Here is a 22,524-nt window from a genome sequence, read left to right on the forward strand (position 1 = left end):
TTAAGGAGAGATAAATTTCAAAGATTGAAACTGCAAAGTCCATATCTTTAATACTTTGAAGAAAAACATTGTGCTGAACAATGTAATTTATCTGTCAGTTTTCCAAACCTGGGAATTAGTTACAGGTTGAGCACTATACAGGCAACAATGTATCTAATTCATTCATAATAATCTAAATTATGAACAGAAAAAGTGTATTTCCAAGAAATAAGTAAGGATGTTTCAGTGAAAAATAAGCAGTCTAAAAATCTACAAGGAAAATAACTAAGGGACTAATAGTATTTCTCTGTACATATGTAATTGAATTAGAATGTATGCTTTCTATATCTTATTAACAGACAGCGATCCTTAACTAGAGTCCTATAACTTTAGATATTTTCTTAGACTTGTATTGTATGGGTGAAAAAACTGAGAACTGGCAGTACTCAAAGACTTCTTGACTATTGAAGGAACTCAGTTCTGTACATTATTTTCTATCACTCATGAAGAAATATCATTTTATTTTATTACTTACATACAGTAAAATGATTACATTCAAGTCAAATATGCTTTAATAATTTTGTTTACCATATTTGCCATTTATAGACATTTAATTTTTCATTTTTAACTATTTTTATTAATTAGTTTATTCACTTTGTAGCCCCCCTGTACCTCCCTTCTTCCACCCTCCCAATCCTACCCTCCCTCTTCCCCACCAGTGTCCCTCTCACAGTCCACAGTCCTTCAACCACAGAGGGCCTCTGAAAGGCTCTACCCTGCAGGGTATCGAGGCAGATGCTGTAACTCATAGCCAAACTTTGGGCAAAGTGCTGGGTATCTTATGAAAGAAATGGAAGATAGTAAGACCTGGAGAGGACAGGAGCTCCACAAGGAGAGCAATATATCCAAAAAGTCTGGGCACAGGTGTCTTTTCTGAGACTCATACTCCAGCCAAGGACCATTCATGGACACTTAATTTTTATGATGATTATTTGCAAAGGCTTTAGTATTAATATCAAACGAAGTAAAGTTGGGATTGAAAATATTAAAATAGTTAATTTAATCTTCAAATCACAGCTGAAAGAAATTTTATGAAAATCAAATATCTTAGTTTAACTATGTAATTCTATAATTGTATATCCTAGGAACTCTTTCACTTTGTGAGAAATAAACAATGTCTAAGCCTTCTTTATAAAGAACTAAAAGCAGTGCCTTGTAAAGTCTTTACCCAACATGTGATGGTTTCCCATAGCTGCATAGATGTAATCTCCATACATTTAATCTCATCAAGCCTAGATATTATTGACTGTACATGCTTTCAATACCTCTCTAGACCAAATAATTATATACAATTAAAACAGAATTGCATACAAAGGGTTGAAATTAAGGAATGAGTGGCCTAGAAATCAGGTGGTGGTTCAATGACCCTTTCCTTGTACCCCCTTTTATGAAGGAATGTTACCAATCAACAGGCCCAATATTTCTGATCTCAGCCATGCAAGCATAGCTGACTTGTTAAGAATAATGCTCAGAGACTGCCTCTGGCATGAACTCTGCAGCTAGATCTTTGACCTTCCCACCCTCCTTGGAAGGGGCAGCCTAGCTAGGTCACAGAGGAGGACAATGCAGCCAGTCCTGGTGAGACCTGATAAGCTAAGGTCAGATGGAAGGGGAGGAGGACCTTCCCATCAATGGATTTAGAGAGGGGCAGTGAGGAGATGAGGAAGGGAGGGTGGGATTGGCAGGGAATGAGAGACGGGGCTATAGTTGGGATACAAAGTAAATAAACTGTGATTTATATAAAAAATAAAAATTTAATAAAAAATAGTGCTCAATTTGCTAGGAAGACTATCTTCTTGCGTGTTATAAAAATACCTGAAGTAGTGTAATTCACAAAGATCATAGGCATATTTTTCATGTGGGGTCTGGGGTCAAGTGTAAATCAGATACCATGTCTAGTAACAGATGATCTATACTTCTCATATGGCTTTTCTCCTTCAGTAGCAGCAGGAAGAAAACAAACAAACAATAAAACAAACAAATTTCTAGCCATTACAAACCCTATGACATGGTTCTAATTCCATCTTTGGGAGCAAAGCTCTCACATATCATCTTTCTAAAATCCCCATCTATAGATGGTATTTAATTGGAGTTGGGTAAATTTCCACAGAAATTTTTCATGGAAGCCAACCTTCAAAGTACGGTGCATATACAGGCTCATGTGTATGCATGCAAGTACATACACAGAAATCCACGACCAAAACACCTTTAATTTGCTTTCTGTTCCAAAGTGTATTACATCAGTTCACAACTTATGTTGTCATTCAGTATTTGCCACTTAGAAATTGTGCTAAGAGCTTAACAGACCTCCTCTACTTAATTATCATATGTTTGTGAAAAAATGTACCATTATCACTTGTATTTCACAATAGAAACATTAGTAATTATTTGGGGAGGCAGTGTGGGATAAGACTTTATTTGCAATGGCAAAGCAGAAAGTGTAGGGAGCTAAAATTAATCTGTGTATTGCATTTACAAACCAGTGTTCTGGTGTTTCCTTCTGACCTTAAACTTCAAGGTTTTCCTCAGGTTTTCTTTACTATCTTCAGTCTCTGTCTTCATTGCAGTGGTAAAGAATCTATAGCTTTATATAATAAGAGCTCGTGAGCAACAGCTCTTCCCTCTACAGTATTCTTTCTTCGGATACTGCAGTCAAGTTTTTATTAAGCAAGTTCTGAGGGAGAGCGTCCCCAAAACCACTAGTTTTCTTCTTGTGGGTTAAAGAAAATATCCTGGAGTCAAGTTAACAAAGTCAAAAGCATACAACATGAGCAAAAGAATTTTAAATATGAAGTTACATCCATAAACAAAGCCCAGCCTGGGAGAAAAAGATATTTGGTGCCATATTACATAGCTAAAAACAGCACTCCGATTTTAAAATTTGATGGACTGTTTTTCAATGTGTTCGTATTGAGAGACAATATTTGAGGAACTGCAGGAATAGAGACGATGAGAGAAATAGTCTTCCCCATGGAAGGACATATCAATTGGTTATCCAGCACCTAATAGGCAGCCCTGAAAAGATAGATAACAGTAAATTACACAAACTGAACATGTTATATTTAGGAATAAAGATGTAGTTGCATATACACATACATATGTAAAAAAGTAATAAAAAAATAGGCCATGAATTTGAAAGAGAACAAGGAGGTGCAGAAAAGGGAAGGGGGGGGGAAATGTTTACATTATTAAAAACGAAACCCTTTCAAACAGCAGAAGAAACACTCATTTAAGAATATATTATACGTAAGTTATTAATGTAACTCTACCTCTCCCTGTACACCAGATGTGAATCCCCAGTACCTGGAGGCGGAGCACATCCTGTGCACATGTGTGTTCTGATAAAGAGTTGGAATCAGTTTTCATACCTAAAAAAAAGAAAACTTGCTCATTGATTTACTTGGAAGGTTTTTTTTCTCATTTTCTTCTTTCTTTCTCTCTCATTTTCCTCTTTTATGAACTAGGATTTCTACTTCCCAAATGACCAATGGCCAGTGTCGTGAACTTGGCAGGTCTTATTCATTTGAGACAGAAACAGTACTTTTCATAAATCAAGTTGAGTAATAAGGAGTCTAAGGCTTTTAATTCCAAAACAACCTGCATGAAAATGGTCCTTACTAGATCTTTGTCAATATCCAGAATAATGAAACCTTTAAGAGGTTTTTTTTTTTTTTTTTTTTTTTTTCTTATAGTAGATAGTTCTAAACACAGGGCTAATCTCCCAAGAGAGGACTAGGTGATGAATAATCATAAAACAGGGTGAATGGATGGTAAGATACAATCTACTTCCGTTGGGCTTGCATTATGAGAAAGCATGTAGTTTATGAGATGTCTTGTAGAATATCCCACAATGTGCAAAATTTACCACCACAGTCAGGAATTATCTGGACAAAAATATTAATAGTGCTAATGTTGATGTTCAGATATCTTCTATTTCTGAGATTTGAAAAAGAAATTTACACTCAGATTGAGAGACTTAGTTTAGAAATATTACTAGACAGTTGCTTTAACATCATTTTGTTGATACCGTAGTACTATGTTCTTTTGTTGACAATGCTCGTATGTGTTTTGTAGAGGTATTTTAACCCAGCAACATGGCTATTCTGGCAAACTTAAATACAGACATGGCCTTAATATATACCTTTAATCCTGCTAACTGGAATGCACATTCATAATTTCTCTTGCTATAATTTAGTACACACATTTAGTCCCTTTGGCTGGGATTTAGTATACATCTTCAATCATAAACAATGATGTCTAATTAATGGGCACACAAAGTGACAAATCAGAGAAAGATTTGACAGAATGAGTTAGAGATAGGAAACACCCAATTCTCATGAAAACAGAAAGGAAGGAGAGGCTGGTTGAGGGCAGGCAGAGAATGTACAAGAGAGTTCAGTACAAGTACAGTACAAGAGAGTTCATGGAGATAGTAAAAGAGAGTTCATGGAGACTGTACAACAGAGTTCAGGAATAGCGTTCGTTAGGAGCAGTTCAATTGCGTTCAGTTGAGGTTGTGCAGTTCCATTCAATTCATCTGTACAGTTCAGTTCTATTCAGTTTCTGCCATCAGCACAGTTCACTTAGTGGAATTTCAAAAGCAGTTTTCCAAGCAGAGTAATTCAGTGGGAAGTTGAGAGAAGCCAATTTGAATCAGTCATCCTGGAGAGGAATTTTGACTCAGAACAGTTGAGTTGAACCAGCCAGCCAGAGTTTCCAAAGAACTAGAATGGGGGATCTTACTCAGTAAGTCTGTGAGGCTGGAAACATTCTAGGCCTAAGATAGTAAATGGAGGCTGGAGTTGAAGCCTTCAAGGTCTGGGCTTGGAGAAAATTGTGTTGTATGGAGACTAGAAGCTTCCAGGTCTAGGCCTAAGGATAGATAGAATGTATTTGCCAAGCTTGTGTATGGTTCTCATGTCATCCCCTCATCTGAGGAAATAAAAACATTAACAGTATTTGATATCTCAATAAACATTCTTCTTGCTGCAATCTCTATAATAGTGAACAAAGAATAACACAAAAATTGTTTGGTTATATAAAATAAATAGAATCTATATCTGAATAAGGGCATATAAAATATTAAAATAAATTATTTGGGCTTATGGGTGAAACATGTAAAATATTCATTACATATTTCATTAAAATTAATTGCATTGAAACTTGTGGAACATGTAATGTTGTTTAATTTTAAAATATACATTCATATATTCACAAAAGAACTTAAACTGAAAGTAGAACTAAACTGATAAAATTTGACTAAACTGATAAAATTTTGCTTTACTTGTAGTGTAGAGATCATGATTTTTAGATTTATTATCACTTATACCAAGTAGGCATCGACTGAATAAAAAGAAATAAGAATAATTCCACAAAATACATTGAGTAATTTTAAAAAAGTAATTTAAATAAGTTTCTTTTTAAACTGGCAATTCAATTACTCCATGAACTTTTTTATTCTATAAACAAATATTTAATTTCTCACTGTGATCCAGGCAGCCTACTATTCTCTAAAAATACAAGACAGAGAAATGTCTGTTTTGGTTATCATTTGGTATATGCATGCATTTGTGGATTTGAGTGTTTTTTTAAAGATTCTTCTGTAGAAAATCCACAACATGCACTATGGTGTGTTGATGTCTCTAGTTTTAGGGTAAATCCCTAAAGAGTTACTGTTCAAGGTTTTCTCTACAAAAGCCAAAGCCTCATTTGGTAGCCACGAACAAGCTGAATTAATTGATAGCTTGGCAGGTGCTATTTACAAAAATGGTTGTTATTAGAAACTGACTCTTCCACTGCCCTTTGCTTCATTAGAAAGTCATGAAACAAACCCTTCTGAAGCTTTTATTGTCAGAAGTTCATTAATGCCACCACTGCAGAGAGCCTACCTCCTTCTCAGTGCTTGGGTGAAACAAACCTTCTGTCTTCTCCTGTGGTAGATGCATTTTAGCTCATGTATCCTTGTTACCCCATGGCTATTCCTTCTTGTGAAGATTCTAATTCAATCTGTAAAAGGTCCCATCCACACAACAAGACTGTGTATATTTCTGTTAATATTGGCTTCCTCATTAAGAACCTGTGGTAAGCCTAGCTTATCGGGTATCTCCAGGACTGGCTGCCATGTCCTCCTATGTGGCCTAGCAAGACTGTTCCTCCCTCGGGGTAGGGTGGGAGGGTGGTAAAGGAGCCAGTCGTTGAACTCATGTCAGAAATAATTCCTGTTCCCCTTACTAGGCTAGCTCACTTAGTTACTGAGCTACCATGGGCTACATCCAAGCAGGGATTTAAGGTTATATCTATACATGGTCTTTGGTTGGAGAAAGTCTCATAGAGGGCACCTGTGCCCTGATATATTTTGTCCTTGTCGAGCTCCTGTCCTCTCTAGGTCAGACTACTTCCCCCTTCTTTCATATGATTCTCTGCATTCTGCCCAAAGTTTGGTTATGAGTCTCCACGTCTGCTTTGATACACTGTTAGGTAGAGTCAGAGGCCCTCTCTGGTAAGCTCCTGTCCTGTTACTTGTTTTCTTCTACTTCCCTTGTCCATCCCAGATGGAAGGGGAGGAGGACTTCCCCTAGCAGTGGACTTGGAAGGGGGCAAGGAAGAGGTAAGGGAGGGAGTGTGGGACTGGGAGGAAATGAGGGGGGGCGCTACAGCTGGGATACCAAGTAAACAACCTGGGATTAATATAAAAATAAAATTAAAAATTAAAAAAGACCTAAAAAAGAATCAATTTGCTAACATCAGAGCCTATTTAAATATTGATCATGAACCCAAAAACTTACTCTATAGCAAAAGTACTATCAAATAATATGCTTCCTATGATATGCCAGCCAGATAGAAATACTAGAAACAATGCACAGAAATACGACATACCATTCTCAGTTTCCCAAAGTATCATCTTGTCTTAAATTCAGTTACATTTCAAAGTCCAACAATGATTCAGAAGACATTTTTAAAGCCCCCCCAAAATTATAACCAATGTCTATTCAGAGATTTTTTTTAATCTGTGTTAGCTATTATATATTAAAAATACTCTTATGAAGAAAAAAAAAACCTGTGGTGAAACCATGAAATAACCTAAGAAGTACAATAAAATACATTTAAAGTCAGCAGTCAATTTTACATGACAGTAAATTTAAAAGCTATTTAAAGAAATAATTTTGGTAATGTGCAGTATTAGTTTTTTTCTATCAGAATCTATAATATCATGTTAAAATACTTCTTTTTATTGGTAATAGCTGGAAGAAACGTTTCCTTGCTGTAAATTTTAAAAGAGAATTTAGGTTAAATTTGACTGCTTGAAATTCTATGAATTACTTTATAAGGAAAAGGATTATATATGAGATGGCCTCCATATTATTCTTCAACTCAAATAACAATATTTGTACTCTAAAACTCACAGGTTCTAAAGTAATAGAACCAAACAAAATATTGGCAATAATCAATCTTAATAAAAAACTAATAAACATAGTTTAATCATAGTGTTATAGTTTTTCACATTTCAATTCAATCTAGGTATGTAACAATGAATCTTTAAATAGTAGAAAAAGTTAAATTGAAAAAAAATGTAGGAGAGAGAGGAACACGGCCTTCAGGCAAATATTTATCGTACAGAAGCTATTTACCCAATTAAGAAGAGAATATTTGGTAACTAATCAGGATCAACCATACTAAGTGCTATTTTGTTTGCATAAACTCATCAGTATAACTTGCACTTTACTTTCTATTAGCTGTCTGAAGTCTAGTTCATTTCCCAAATCATACTTATAAACATACTTCAAAACAATTGGTACCTTTACAACATCATAATAATTATTATTATGGTTTTTATTTTCTTCTGAACTCTTCTTTTTCTTTTTGCTTTTTTTTTTCCAATTTTAAGAAAGTTTTTATTGTTAGTTATTCACAACTGATTTGTTGCACTACTACACAATTGTTCTTTTGTGAATTAACTTTGGTCCCACTCTGGATAATCTATCAGAAAAAAAAAAAAAAAAGATTTCTTGGGCCCCATTCAACTAGAAAGCTGAATTCACTATTGAAATGCAATTGGCTTCTGAAGACAGTAGCAAATCAGAAATCATCTGAAGAATTCAAACAAACATATTTGGGTCTAGAATCTGGCTTGAACTGGCCAACTGAACAATGACATCATTGAATAGATATCATTGAAGCAACTATGAACATCAGTATAGAAACCTATTGAATACAAAGTAAATAAACTGTAATTAATATAAAAAATAAAAATTTAATTAAAAAATAAATAAATAAACCTACTGGAACACACTGACAATTTTCCAACTTAAAACAAGCATTTGTCACTTTTTATTAGATGCCTAAAGGCATAAACAGTCTCTTTTGTTTTTTTATTTTTTATTATTATCATTTATTACAATTTATTCAATTTGTATCCTGGCTGTGACCTACTTCATCCCAATCTCACCCTTCCTCCCTCTTATGCCTCTATTCCCCTCCTCTAGTCCACTGATAGGGGAGGTCCTTCTCCCCCTCTTTTTGACCCTAGCCTATCAGGTCTCATTAGGACTGGTTGCATTGTCTTCTCTTCCTCTATGGCCTGGAAAGGCTGCATCCCCAGGGGGAGGTAATCAGAAAGCCTGTCACTGAGTTCATGTCTGAGAAAGCCTCTGCTTTTATTAGTAGGGATCCCACTTGGAGACTGAGTCTATGGGTTACATCTGAGCTGGGGTACAGATCCAATCCATGCATTGTCCTTGGTTGGGGTTTCATTCTTTTCAGGGACCCCAGGGCTCTTTTTTTTCTTTCTTTTTTTTTTTTTTTTTTTTTTGGCTCTGTTGGTATACTTTTGGAGCTCCTGTCCCTTCCAGGTCTTTCTATTTCCTCCTTCAGTTATACCCCTCCTAGGCATGTATCCAAAATAAGCTCAACTACACAACATGGACATTTGCTCAACCATGTTTGTGGCAGCTCTGTTCATCATAGTCAGAAGCTGGAAACAACCTGGATGTCCCTCAGTGGTGGAATAGATATAAGAATTGTAGTACATTTACACAGTGGAATACTACTCAGTTATTAAAAACAAGGAAATCATGAAATTTGGAGGCAAATGGTGGGAACTAGAAAAGATCATCTTGAGTGAGGTAACTCAGAAGCAGAAAGACACACATGGTATATACTCACTCATAACTGGATATTAGCCACATCATATAGGATAAACATACTAAAATCAATACTTCTAAAGAAGCTAATTAATAAGGAAAACCCTAGGGAAGATGCTCAATCCTCATTCGGAAGGACAAGTGCGATAGACATTGAAAGCAGGAGAAGACAAGGACAGGAGCATTTCAGTTTTTTAATATAGATTTTTCATGATCACATTATACAAGTTAAAAGTGCTTACTGCACCAGTTTCCTATAAAAGAATGGTATGTTAGCCAAGATTTATGAAGGTTTAAGTGACAGTTTCTAAGCCACATGCACAAAATCTGTAAGAAGTCTTTCTGATTATAATCAAGACCTGCCAATGTGTTCTGTAAAAACACTTATGTTTTATGGCTAAAAATGAGCATGGTAACTCTTTTCTCTACACATATGATAAGCATGTCTTACATTTTGTACTTGATGTTAAGCATGGGCCATGTTAACCATCTGCCCTTCTTATTTGGTATTGATAGTTATCAGTTGTGGAGACCCAGGTATACCAGCCAATGGACTGAGATATGGAGATGATTTTGTGGTTGGGCAAAATGTTTCTTACATGTGCCAGCCAGGCTATACCATGGAGTTAAATGGTTCCACAGTCAGGACATGTACAACTAATGGCACATGGAGTGGAGTCATGCCAACATGTAGAGGTATGAAAATAGTTTTGTCAACTTGGCCAAGTAATAATCATTATGTATTTTTCTGTTTGTAAGCAAATCTAGTGTCTATTTAAGTGTATTTTTTCTATTTCTTTTTATTTCTAAAACCAAAATGTGGGGTAGTTTATTTTAAAGTACTAGTGTGACATGTAGATGTTTTGAAATGGTAGCTCTAGCCAACTTAATTTTGACCATAAGTAGCAATGATGAGCTTCAATGCAGCACAGGAACAAAGCACAATGTCTCATATGAGTTTACACTGATACTTACATCAGTGGGTGACTCTTTGCAAAGGAATGTCACTTGGAAATGTTGTAACTTTAATCATCTCAGAACTTTAAGGCCATCTTTTTACAGATGGTAAAATAAAATCTTAATTTATAAAAGCTAGTATGAGTAATGGTATTTTAATATTCAAGAAAGGGGAAACTGTATTTCAAATAATGATGTTTTATGGTAGTTTTTTTTAATAATTGACGTTTTTTATTCATGCCTAAGAGTTAATCACTTAATATGTATATGACTTATATTTGTACAAATATAATGATTCCAATGTGTTTCTGTTTTCTTAATATTTTACTGAGTAAAATTAGAAATAGTTTTATTTTATTGCCTGCATATTAATATTAATGTTTATGCAGTCCATCATAGTGATCCATACATGAGCACATACAGTTCATAAGCTGTTTTGTACAACAATCCATATTTATAATAAAAATTGAAACAAAACCAATCTCATAAGTTTGTCTCTACCTTTGGTTAGCCATCATAACAAAATCTTCTCATTTCTACACTTAAAAGTTCATTACCACACCCTCCCCTCCTTTCTAGATAGGGCTTTTCTTATGGAGTGTTGGCTGTCCTGAATTTGCTTTGTATACCAGGCTGGCCTCAAACTCACAGAAGTATGCCTGCCTATGCTTCCCTGAGTGCTGGGATTACAGGCATGCACCACAGCACATGGTTTTGTTAAATCTGTTTTGCTGACATATCTGACAATTTTCCATCATGGCTCTTTCCTAGGGATAACACAAGTTAAGCAAACTTACAATTTAAAATTAATTATGTATTTACCAATACACTAGGCTTCAAAATATGAATCAGCAGGTTTTCGGTGTGCACACTGAATACTGTAATCTAAAACATGGGTTGTCTGTATTTGGAAAGAAGTGCTATGAAACTGCTTTTAAATCCCCAGTTCTAATGCTGAGTCTAAATCTAGCCAAGGCACCCAGCTCATCAGCCTCTTGCAATGTCCTTGGGAGACAATTTTTATAAGAGGAAAAATTATCAACAGTTTCAGTATACAAGAAAGAAGGTCACCTCCTTTCCTTCCCCTTTGGTATCAGGAAGTTTGCTATTTTTTAAAAAGAGCTGGTAGCCATTATGCTGCCAACAGTAAGCATCCTCCTCCAGGATTTCATTTTAGGGCTCTTGCAAGAGAACTAACAGGAGAATAAAGCGTGGCACAGGGTAGTGTCCTCCGAAAGGTTAAATAGCGCATATGCAGCTCTTAATGATAATTATTTATTTATTTCACACTGAGGTTATTTCAGCAGCTGTGTCTAATTACTTTTAATGTAATTGCAGCTGTTACCTGCTCAACTCCTCCCCAGATCTCTAATGGAAGGCTGGAAGGAACAAATTTCGACTGGGGCTTTAGTGTTAGCTACATCTGTTCTGCAGGATATGAGCTGTCCTTTCCTGCTGTTCTGACCTGTGTAGGCAATGGTACCTGGAGCGGAGAGGTCCCACAGTGTTTACGTAAGTAGCAAAATGTCTACAATAATCATGTTTTAAAGTAATATTTGTTGCTTAAACCTTTTAAATTTGCTAGGCCATACCCAAAGAGGTTAATCTCCCTACAAACACACAATTAAAATTTCAATATAAAAAAGTCATCTTTTATTAATGTAGCCATTTTTCATTTATTCTAGTAATTACATTCTATACAGTTTGGCTCAAAATATTTGAACCAAAGGGCCTTGTTTCAGTCAAAATTATTCTTTTACTTTTTAAATTCCTTCAAAGTGGAGACCATCTTAAGAACATCACTAACCAATCAGATTTAGAATCAAATTAGTCTTACATAGCAGTCAAAGGAGCCCCTTTTAGGAAATATTTCCAGATTTCTCAGTGTTGATGGAAGATAGCCCCTGAAACTCTTGATAGTAAGGACCAACTTAGAAAACAATATAATCACATAGTTTGAAGATATTCCCAGATAGAGTTTTATAGAAGCAATTTGATATATTTTGATGTGAATGAAAATTTCTGTCCAGAAGTTTACTAACCTGGGCAGGCACCTCTTAGAGACTCAAACTAAAATTTATGTTCCTCCCAAGAAACCTGAGTATAGAGATTTTGACATCAAAAGTAGTTTTAGTGTAACAGAAGTATAAGGATGATTTTTTTTTTAAGGATCTTGATTAGGCTTTTCAATTTGCCAGCATCTACAGTTTAGCCTTTCTAGTTGCTAAAAACGTTTCTTAGAAGCATGAAGAGTACTCAAAGCCCATGGTGTGAACTAGTTTACAACCTTTAGGAGAAAAATGCATTTGATTATGTAATTCAACAAATGTGGATTTTATGATTCATATAAATCTTTGACAGTTTGTGAGAAAAATAAGGTAAATAATAATGCTGGTTGATTGCTCCTAGCATCTCTAGGTAAATTGATAAAGGAAAAGGATATGCCTCATGATTAAACTAACCAACCTCCACCATCTCAGCATATTGTGAAGGAAACAATAAACACAGTGATAAAACTGACTAATTACAGACATCAATAAACAGCCTAAGAGTTTCTAAGTGAGCTTTGAAATATTATCTTCTTTCCAGAAGCCACAGTTCTCAAATTGCAGAAAAATCAAACCTAATTGTTTATTATAGTACTTGATGAGTAAAAAAAAAAAAAAAAACCAAATCAATAACCCAACATAGTTGCCTATAACCAGTAACCTATAACATTAACCTATAACCAGAAGAAAGGCTAAGCAGCCTGTTGTATTTTTTTGTTAACATTTACTATTGATATATCTTTATTTATATCTTTTAGTAAACCTGCTGTTAATCCTAAACAGCTGTATAACCAAATCACCACACAGAGACTAAGATTTTATTTAGTTAACCTAGAACACAATGCTGGGAAATAGTTACTTCATCCGAAACCTCTAAGTCCACATAGTTCCTACCATTAAGATTCACCCATTATACTTGCTTTTAGTGATATGATATCTTAGGTCCAAAACCTAGGTCCAAAATCTTAGGTCCATATCATTCCAAAACCTCTCCTCCAGCTTCTTTTCTCCTCCTACTCCTTCTTCTCTTCTGGCTCCTTCCCTCTCCCTTCTACTCCTTCCTCTCCTCCTGCTTCTTTCCTCTTCTCCCACTCTGAACCAGGATGTCCCACCTATCTTCTCCATTGCTCAAGATTGTGGAGACAATTTAGAGAACAAATGGTGGCATGTTTACAGAAACTTGAGACAGGTGATGCTTACTTAGATAAGTATCACAATGCAATGTCTGAATTGAAACCAGATAGTGGGGAAGAGAAATCAGCATTTGAATGTACAAGGGTAAGGTGTATATATTTCAAAAGAACATTATACCAACAGCAGCCTCCAAGACTTTAGGTAGAAAGTGTAATCCATGAGAAGGTGTGTTACACTACAAAGTAGCCTAGTTAGTTTGCTAATCATTCAAGCAGAAGTCTTGGGAATATTTATGTGAATGAATTTTAAAGGTTGGAAATAATGGTGGAAGGAACATAAAAGTAGATCAGTGGAACACAAGTCTGAGTTCACTGAAATGGACCCACTGATTGAGGATTCTAGATTTAGTATCAAAGCTTGCACAGTTAGAAATGGTGTCAAAAGATTCTTTGTATTGTTGCCTGAATCATTTGTCAAAAGATGTCGTACTGAAAGGAGTTGAAGCTGCTTGATATACCTTAGCTTAGTGTTGACAAAGGGATTTTTAAACATCAAGGAAATTTCAATGCTAGAATGGCTACCCAATTTAAACCTAATGCTCCAGAGTGGGAAAGTCCAGAAGACATGTCCTTCACTAATCCTGAAAAATAGTGAGAGGGGCACCAGCACATTTCAATAGCTTTGTTGACACCCCTTTTCTTGTGCCAACATGAAGATTGGAGGTGCTCCTGCCCCGTTGGATGAATTAAATTTAATGGGTTCAATTGGACCCTGAAGTAGCAGGATCCAGGTGGCAGCAAAGAAGATATCACCAAAGGCAAGGTGATCATACTGGGCAGCAGAGAAAAGTCAGTGTCCAAAATGGCCTGACTCATATTGGAAAGCACAGGAAAAGTAATTTTTATGGCATGACTCATTGGACCTTTGGTAGAGCTAGTTGATTGGAAAAATTACACTCAAAGAGAAACAAATAATTACCCTTTTTAGAGCTTTAAACATAGGAAATATGACTTCCTGGAGAAAAGGAAAGTGGTACATGCAATGAAACATAGGAGGCTTGAGACCCCTAAATGGTTGTCTAATGCTCAGTGGTCAGATCTAAAGTTCCATAAATATAATGAACACTAAAGGGACTCAGAAGGTTTCATCTTTCTTTAATTGCATATTGTGATATTGTGATAGCTCTTCTTGTTTGTCAACTTGGCTACCTCACAGATTGACTAAAGTCTAAGTGGCAGGGTTCGTATGTGAGAAACTTAAAAAAAAATTAAATCATTTGAAGTGGGAACACTCAGTTTTATTAATTTACTTTTTTATTAATTACAATTTATTCACTTTGTATCCCAGCTGTAGCCCCCTCCTTTTTACCCTCCAATCCCGCCATCCCTCCTCCTTCTCATCCCATGCCCCTTGCCCAGTCCATTCATAGGGGCTGGTCTTCTCCCCTTCCATCTGACACTAGCTTATTTGGTCTCATCTAGAATGGCTTCATTGTCTTCATCTGTGGCCTGGTAAGGCTGCTCCCCACTCATGGGGAGGTGATCAAAGAGCCAGCCACTGAGTTCATGTAAGAGACAGTCCCTGTTCCCGTTACTAGGGTACCCACTTGGAGACCGAGCTGCCATGACTACTTCTGTGCAGGGGTTCTAGGTTATCTCCATGCATGGTCCTTGGTTGGAGTATTAGTCTCAGAAAAAACCCCTGTGCCCAGGTTTTTTGGTTCTGTTGCTCTCCTTGTGGAGCTCCTATCCCTTCCACTTTTAATTCAAATCTTTTGAGGCATGAGATACATGTTTATTCTGGCCACACCTTCTCCTGACAGCTTATGTAAAGAACATGGAAGAAGAAGCTTTCTCTCTTTGCTTTATTGTTCTCACTCTTGCTGGTAAGCCCATTACTTTAATGACATTAGAGCCTGCTTCTTCATAATTCTGATACATACTAAAGACCAGCTGAGACATCCAGTTTGTGAACTGAATGACTACTGGATATTTGAACCTTTCATTGTTTGATTAAATGTACCATAGTTTGTAAGCAATTCTAATGAATACTCCCTGTATATGTTGTATATATTTCTATTATATATAATAGAAAAGTATATATTTCTATAAGTTCTGTTCCTCTGAGAATTCCAACTAATAACAAAAACTATCTTACTTGTCTCAAGTATATTATCAATATTAAAGAGGAAGACATTAAAACTTCTGTATATTTAGGTGAATAAAAGAATGATCCTATAATTAGTCAATTATGGGTTAGGAAGTGGCCCTATATAACACTTTTGAAATATTGTCTATTAACAGAATCTGGGAAGAGTGTAGTCATGTCATCAGTTTTGTACCTTCCTAGGAAATTATCAGGGGTTGGAGGATATTTCCAAACCTATTGTTACACAGTAAGTTATGGCTACATTCAGTGGGTCTCAAAACCAACCAACCAACCAACCAACCAACCAACCAACCAACCAACCAACCAACCAACCTATCAACAAACAGAAATATGAAAGTATGAAAGAGATGAGAATGTAGTTTATTTGTCTAGGATAGAGATTAGAAAGGGTAGAGGTCACAGTACTCAGGATATACTTAATGTATATATTAAATTTCTGAAGATCAAATTCAATAAAAGGTTTTAAAATAAATGTGAATAAAAGAAAACAACAGAAAATTACTCCCAAGTGAAAAAATATAAAACTAGATAAATATATGAAATGGAATTACAAATAAAAATATTTAAACATCACGAATTCAGCACATTAAAATTTCTGTTAAATATTTGGGTAACATGAAAGAATAAAAAAGGAAAAGTAATGTTTTAAAAAAATTAAATATCTATATCAGGATACATATTTCAGTGCTCAGAGCACAATAAACAGATACTGCTTACATGTGCTTATGTTTGTATATATATATATATGTGTGTGTTTGTGTATGTGTGTATAAATATGTGTATGTGTGTATATGATTATGGATATGCATGTATATGTGTGTATATGTGTGCATGCATGTGTATATGTGTATCTGTGTACATGCTGGCATATATGAAAAGCATTTCAGGCTTTACTATGCCATAATTATTAAAGCTGATTATTATTAATGGTACTACCTTTGAGTCATTATGTTTTCTCAAGAGTAGCTTACAGTGCCGCAGCATGTAACTAGAGATTTATCATTTGATCATGATCAATTTAAATCGACAAAAATGGAAAGCATTTGGCATTTACTAACTAGCATGCTGGACAGGGCACATCAGACTAATTATCTACAGAACATATGGTTTTAAACATTATAATTTATGTAAACAAAAAAGAAATTGAATTTTTCACTGGATAGGTTATCATAAATAAAAGGGTTAGTGTAATATTCCAGATAACTTTCATGGTTTTATAAAATATCTACTGTACTGTGTCTATTATTTTTGTGGTGTCTATATTTTATCTTCTAGCCAAGTTTTGTGGTGATCCTGGCATACCTTCCCAAGGAAAACGAGAGGGCAAAAGCTTTATCTATCAGTCTGAGGTTTCATTCAGCTGCAATTCTCCTTTCATATTAGTGGGATCAAGTACAAGGTTATGCCAAACTGATGGCACTTGGAGTGGCTCATCACCTCACTGCATAGGTAATGCTTATAAAGGCTGTTTATGCTCTGTATGTGCACAATAATGTGTGTGGGGTTAAGTGTTGTCTTACTTTGTAAAGACATTAGGTGGCCAAATATTAAAAAAAAGTATAGCATCTTTTAGAAAGTATTAAGAATGAGTATAAGTGGCATTTGTCATTATTTTTATTAATTTAAAATTCCAGAAGAAACACTGAAATAATCTTGCGATACATAAGTTAAGGAAAAAAAAAAGGGCCTTCAGAACAGTAGCATTATTAAGTAATATTAGTTTAACATTTTTAACTAATACAAAGACATCCATATGAAATGGAAATTGCACAAAAGTTTTGAATGGCTGTGTATCCGTGACCCTAACTCTGAATGCCATGCCACCACTCTTAAGAAACCTACTGAGTAGCCTCCATGCAAACAGTCAAGTCACAGATGACCAGCTCCACCATTTTCAAGCATGAATGACCAACAAGTACCAGTACAGGCCAACTTATCATTTATGTCTCCATGAGTAGCTTTTATTTCTTCAGGAGAATAAAACCCTATCTTATATCTCAAACAAACAATTCATACACATGAATTTCTTGAATAGCCAGTACTTTTGTTTAACTTTTGATTTACAGAGTTGGTTTCATATTAAGTAATTTTTTCTGACAAATTTTTTTAAAGTTCAAGAACCATATAATGCATATAAATGAAGTCAACTTGTTTTTTTTTTTTCCTTTATAGATTTATTTTTAATTATGTGTCTGTGTGGGTGTCTGTGGGGGGGGGGGCTATGTGCATGTGAATGCCAAGCTAGCAGAGGTCACAGCTGTCAGATATTCCAGGAGCTAGAGTTACAGGCTGTTGTTAGAAGCGGAATATTTATGGTACGAACTTAATAAGGTCCTGTGTAAGCTGACACATGCTCTTAGACACTGAGCTGTATCTCCAGCTTCAATCTGAATTTCTAGCTTCAAGATTAGCAAGCCTCTGCTCACTGGAAGGTGCTGTGTTATGTTCATTATTGTCACTAAGGACACATTTGCTAAGTCTAAGATTATTTTAAATTGACTTGCATTAGAGAAATATACCAGGTTGCAAAAAAAATTGTTCTTAAGTTTTTTATTAGTTTCTTGAGAATTTGGTATATATACATTAATTACTATTCTATTCCTGTATAAAAAAAAACAATGATGAAGGCAACTATTAGAAGAAAAAAAACCTACTTGGAATTACAGTTAAGGAGGAATAAGGTTACATTTTTGAAGTAGGAGGTAAGGCAACAAATGGCAGCCATGTTATCTAGAGCAGAAGCTGAGATCTTGAGTCACAAGTATGAAGCAGAGAGAGTGAACAAGAAGTGGTTTCATTCTTTAAACTATCAAAGCAAATTCTCAGTGACATGCCACCTTCATCAATGCTACCCCTTCTAACTATACCCAACTGTCACGACAATCTGGATACTCATTGTTTAAATACAGATGATTATAAAAGGCACTGTCATCCACACTACCACAGTGTATTTTGATCATATTCACGTCATCAACTTTTACTAGCCCCACCAGCTCTTCCCTACACAGATGAATTTATGTCTTTATTAAATAACTCATTGTGACCAATTTTTACTGCCCCCATTTTCTTTGAAGTTTGGTTTCAGTGGAGCTTGGCTGATGTACCAGAGGCTATTCTCCTAGAGAAGACAATTTCTCAATCTTCAAGCAGATAATGACTGCTTGTAGCTACATTGCTAAGGTGGAGATTCTGTTCCCAACAATGGGATTTTGTTTAACTGGGACTTGTTCAAGTTTCATGCATTTGACTTCAATTATTGTGAGTTCATAAAGAAGTGTTTTTTGTTGTTGTTGTTGTTGTTTTGGTTTTTTTTGTTTTTTTTTTTTTAATCTTTACTTAGAACCTACTAGAAACTCCTGTGAAAACCCTGGAGTACCAAGGCATGGCTCTCAAAACAGTACATTTGGATTTCAAGTAGGTACTATTTTATTACTAGTTTTTTGTTCATTGTAGTATGAAATGTATTTCATTTTGATATTTTCATTTATATTATCCTAATTTATATTTATCCTTAGGTCCTAATATGCTCTCTTTTTCCCAATCTTTTCCTCTTGTTGCTTTCCTTTCTTCCCTCCAATAGATCCTGCCTTATGATTTAGTAACATGTATGACTTGCCTGTTTCATTACATATACACACTATTTAATTCTAAATTCCACATATGAAAGTAAACATGCATTGTTTGTCAGAGTGGGACTTTGGTTAGTACAAACGATCTTGGATTTTATCTGTTTTCTTTTAAATATCATAATTTAATTCTTCTTTGTAGTTGACTGAGCTAATGAATGAATGCTTCTCAATGAGAGAAATGTATATGGCCAATGAATGTGGGAAAGGTGTTAAGCATTCTTATCCATCAGGGATATTTAAATTACAACCTCTTTAAGCTCATACTTCACCTTACTCAGACTGTCTATGGTCAAAGAAAAGAATATTATGAAGAATACTTAAGTGCCTGTGCTTTCCCCTCTGTCTTTTGTTTGGCTTTTTTTTTCTTTTCTTCATTTTTGACAGTAGATTTTAATATGTATTCTAGATCAGCCTCAAATTTATGTTTCTTTTCTCTTGAAACTCCATGTGTAGGATTGTAAGTTATTACTGCCATGCTGTATTTCCACTGAGGACTTTAGTAGAGAATCCCATTCATTATGAAAGTCTGCCAAAAGTTGTTCATATTTGGTTCATGAGCATATATTTTATGACATAAATAGAAAGCAATGTCAGTCTATTATTTGAATTCATGAACTTGAATAAAGACATTCCTTAAGAAAAGATTTGTGGTACAGAAAATGGAAATATATTTCCAGAAAACATGCAAACTGAACATGAGGGTACAGACAAGTGGCACAGTGATAGCAGTGATCATGAGGAAAATCTTAAGCAGCGTGTGTAAAGTGAGTAGTTATAGTAAGTGAGCAAGAATATTCTACAGGAAGATGAGGCAGCTGTAAGAAAAAGTGAAATAAAAGGCTGAAGAAGAGATATATAAAGCAAGGTCCGACTGTGTAAAAGAAAATGCTTATTCAATATGTCAATTATTGACATGGTAATGGTAAATTTCTGAAAAACAGTCTTCACTAACCCATGATTTTTAACTGTATAGTTGAGTTGTCCTATGAGAACCATTCAGCATGCTCATTCATGTATGATCTACCTTTTTCTCCCTACTTCAATTTAGGTTTTATGTATAGATTCAGCAAGTTTTCCATTACTAGAGTCAAAGAGGAACCAAAGCAGATGATGTTTCCAAAAGGAAATAGACAATTTAAACATTACCCAATTGCTTTCTGTTGCAGGGTTTTCTAAATTGTGCCATTCAGAGGAAAATTCAGTGTGAACCTGAAAAATGTCCATTTCTAAAGGAAGGGCTCATCTAAAGTGACATATTTTTGTTGCTAAAAATAGTTTCCACTTATCTACTTTTAAGGCACAGTACAGACATTGATTTTAGAGTGTTTTCAATTCTGGTTTGCTTCAGTATGGGTCATATAATACCAAACTGAAAAAGCATGCTTTTGCCTTTGTTACAGAAGATATTTGACAGAACTTTATCCTCATACTTCTATGAAAGGCTGTTATCAATTGATCTAATTGCAGATAAATAGTGCATTCATTACACAGCATTAATTCACAGCAAAAAGAAGAATATGTAAGAGTATATCATTCGTTTTGAGCACATTTTGGGTTGATAAGAATATTCTAGCTGACCATATTTTTTGTAATGGTTTCATTTTGTAGCCTAGGATGGCCCATGTCTCCTAAGTGGTGGGGCTAAAGCAAGAACCACATGAGCAGCTATGAAACTGTAATACATTTATGTATTCGTGTGGTATGCTTTATCAGGGCACACCTGTGCAGATCAGAGGACAATTAGCAAATTTTGTTTTCCTCCTGATACCATATGGGTCCTGGGGACTGAACTCAAGTCATCAGGCTTGGCAGCGAAAACATTACTCATGGAGTCATATTGCCAACCTTATGAAACATTGATATCAGTAACTCTTCATTAAATCCATCTGATTTTCTTAAAAAATGACTTTTTTCAAACATCATTTGAGATAATGGAAAGGGAATGCTTGAATTCAGAATAGCAATATAACAGAAGGAACAGGATCATTAATCCTGAATTTTTTTTTTGTATTTAAAAACAGCTTTTAATTTGTACATAAAGATCATAGCCTTGAAGACATTTTGATTTCTATTATATTATGAAATGCGCTGCAATATGTAATTTTATACATTTTAAAATTAAGATTTTTTTTTCTTTTTTTTTATTCTTATTTCTATCCTCATTGAAAAATATTATCAGAAAGTTAGCATAAATTTGAAAAACTATTATTTGGGGTGATAAATATATTTTATTTTATTAAATTGTACCTAGTTAAATGTGAGTTTTCTAATGTTAATATTGTGTCAGTGTTTATTAAAATTAAACCATACTGAGAATGTTCAGTTAAAGGCATGAACTTTCCTAATAGGATATGGTCAACAAGCATATGAACATGTATAGTAAATATGTTCCTAAGTATATAGAACCAGCATAATACAAAGTTATATGTTTAAAGACAACTTAATGGGAAATACCAAATAAACAATGTTTCATATGTAAAAGTTATATTTCTGATTTGAAAATGTACTCCTGCTTGCAAATAACAAAACAACACAACACTAATGCATCATAAATCTTGTTCCAATACATCTAAGTTACCAAGAGAAAGTAAGCTATCCTAAGTCTATGACCTTGGCATTAGACAAGAGCGTACTGTTCATTTATTTTTTTTATTCTAATCTGTGTCCTTAACTGCTATATCTCTATATCTTGGGCATACGTGGGTCATCTCTGTTTGCCATCATAACCCCATGCAGAAAGTGTTTGCCTTTGTAAGAGCAGTCTGAGGTATGGCTCAGTGGTAGAACATTCATCTGACATGCATGAGGTCCTGAGTTTATTTCTGAGTATGGGGTGGGGAGGATGGACAAAAACATAACAAAACTCCCAGATTCCCAGAGTCAAGTGACATCGTCCTATTCACCCTGGTTTGACAGATGTCTCATTCTGAGGAAGTAAAATTATAGCTATCGGAAACTAACTATAGAAAAATGCAAGACAAAATTAAGAAAAGTTGAGGTATTCAAGTCAATATCTATTTTTAATTTTTGTATTCTCTACTTTCACTACTTTGCATATGTAGGATTACGGAGTGGAACTGGGGATGTAGATATTATCGTTAGCATAATGAGTATTCCATCTGTTGATACTGATGCTGAAGCAATCTCCTGAAAAGGACAGTGACCAATGTGGTTGTATTTCTAGTCAGAATATTACAAATGAGAATACTTTAGACTAAAAATAGATTAATGGTTCATAGCACCCATGAACCTGCAAAGACTGGTTGTCAAAATGATTGATAAAACATCCATATCAATTATGGATTAAGAGCCAAGTACACATTTTTCATTAACTGCTGTATAATTCTTTAAGTAGATCCTGGACAAGGGAAGATACATTATTTGATTTCAGTGTTCATTTCATAAAGT

At 34.9% G+C, this 22,524-nt stretch overlaps 1 protein-coding gene across 1 annotated transcript in view; it reads left to right on the plus strand.

The window, feature by feature from the left end:
- Csmd3 (CUB and Sushi multiple domains 3) overlaps nt 1-22,524 on the plus strand; it is a gene marked incomplete at its 5' end in the record, with an annotated part of 1,006,505 nt that overhangs the window by 955,383 nt on the left and 28,598 nt on the right. Inside the window, 4 exons of the mRNA XM_055626685.1 lie at nt 9,696-9,875; nt 11,475-11,648; nt 16,763-16,936; nt 18,828-18,901. Of these exons, the coding sequence (XP_055482660.1) occupies nt 9,696-9,875; nt 11,475-11,648; nt 16,763-16,936; nt 18,828-18,901 (602 nt within the window). The remainder of the gene's footprint in view (nt 1-9,695; nt 9,876-11,474; nt 11,649-16,762; nt 16,937-18,827; nt 18,902-22,524) is intronic.

Source organism: Psammomys obesus, unplaced genomic scaffold (genome assembly GCF_907164565.1).
Source record: "Psammomys obesus unplaced genomic scaffold, mPsaObe1.curated_primary_1811, whole genome shotgun sequence".
Lineage (NCBI taxonomy): Eukaryota > Metazoa > Chordata > Mammalia > Rodentia > Muridae > Psammomys > Psammomys obesus.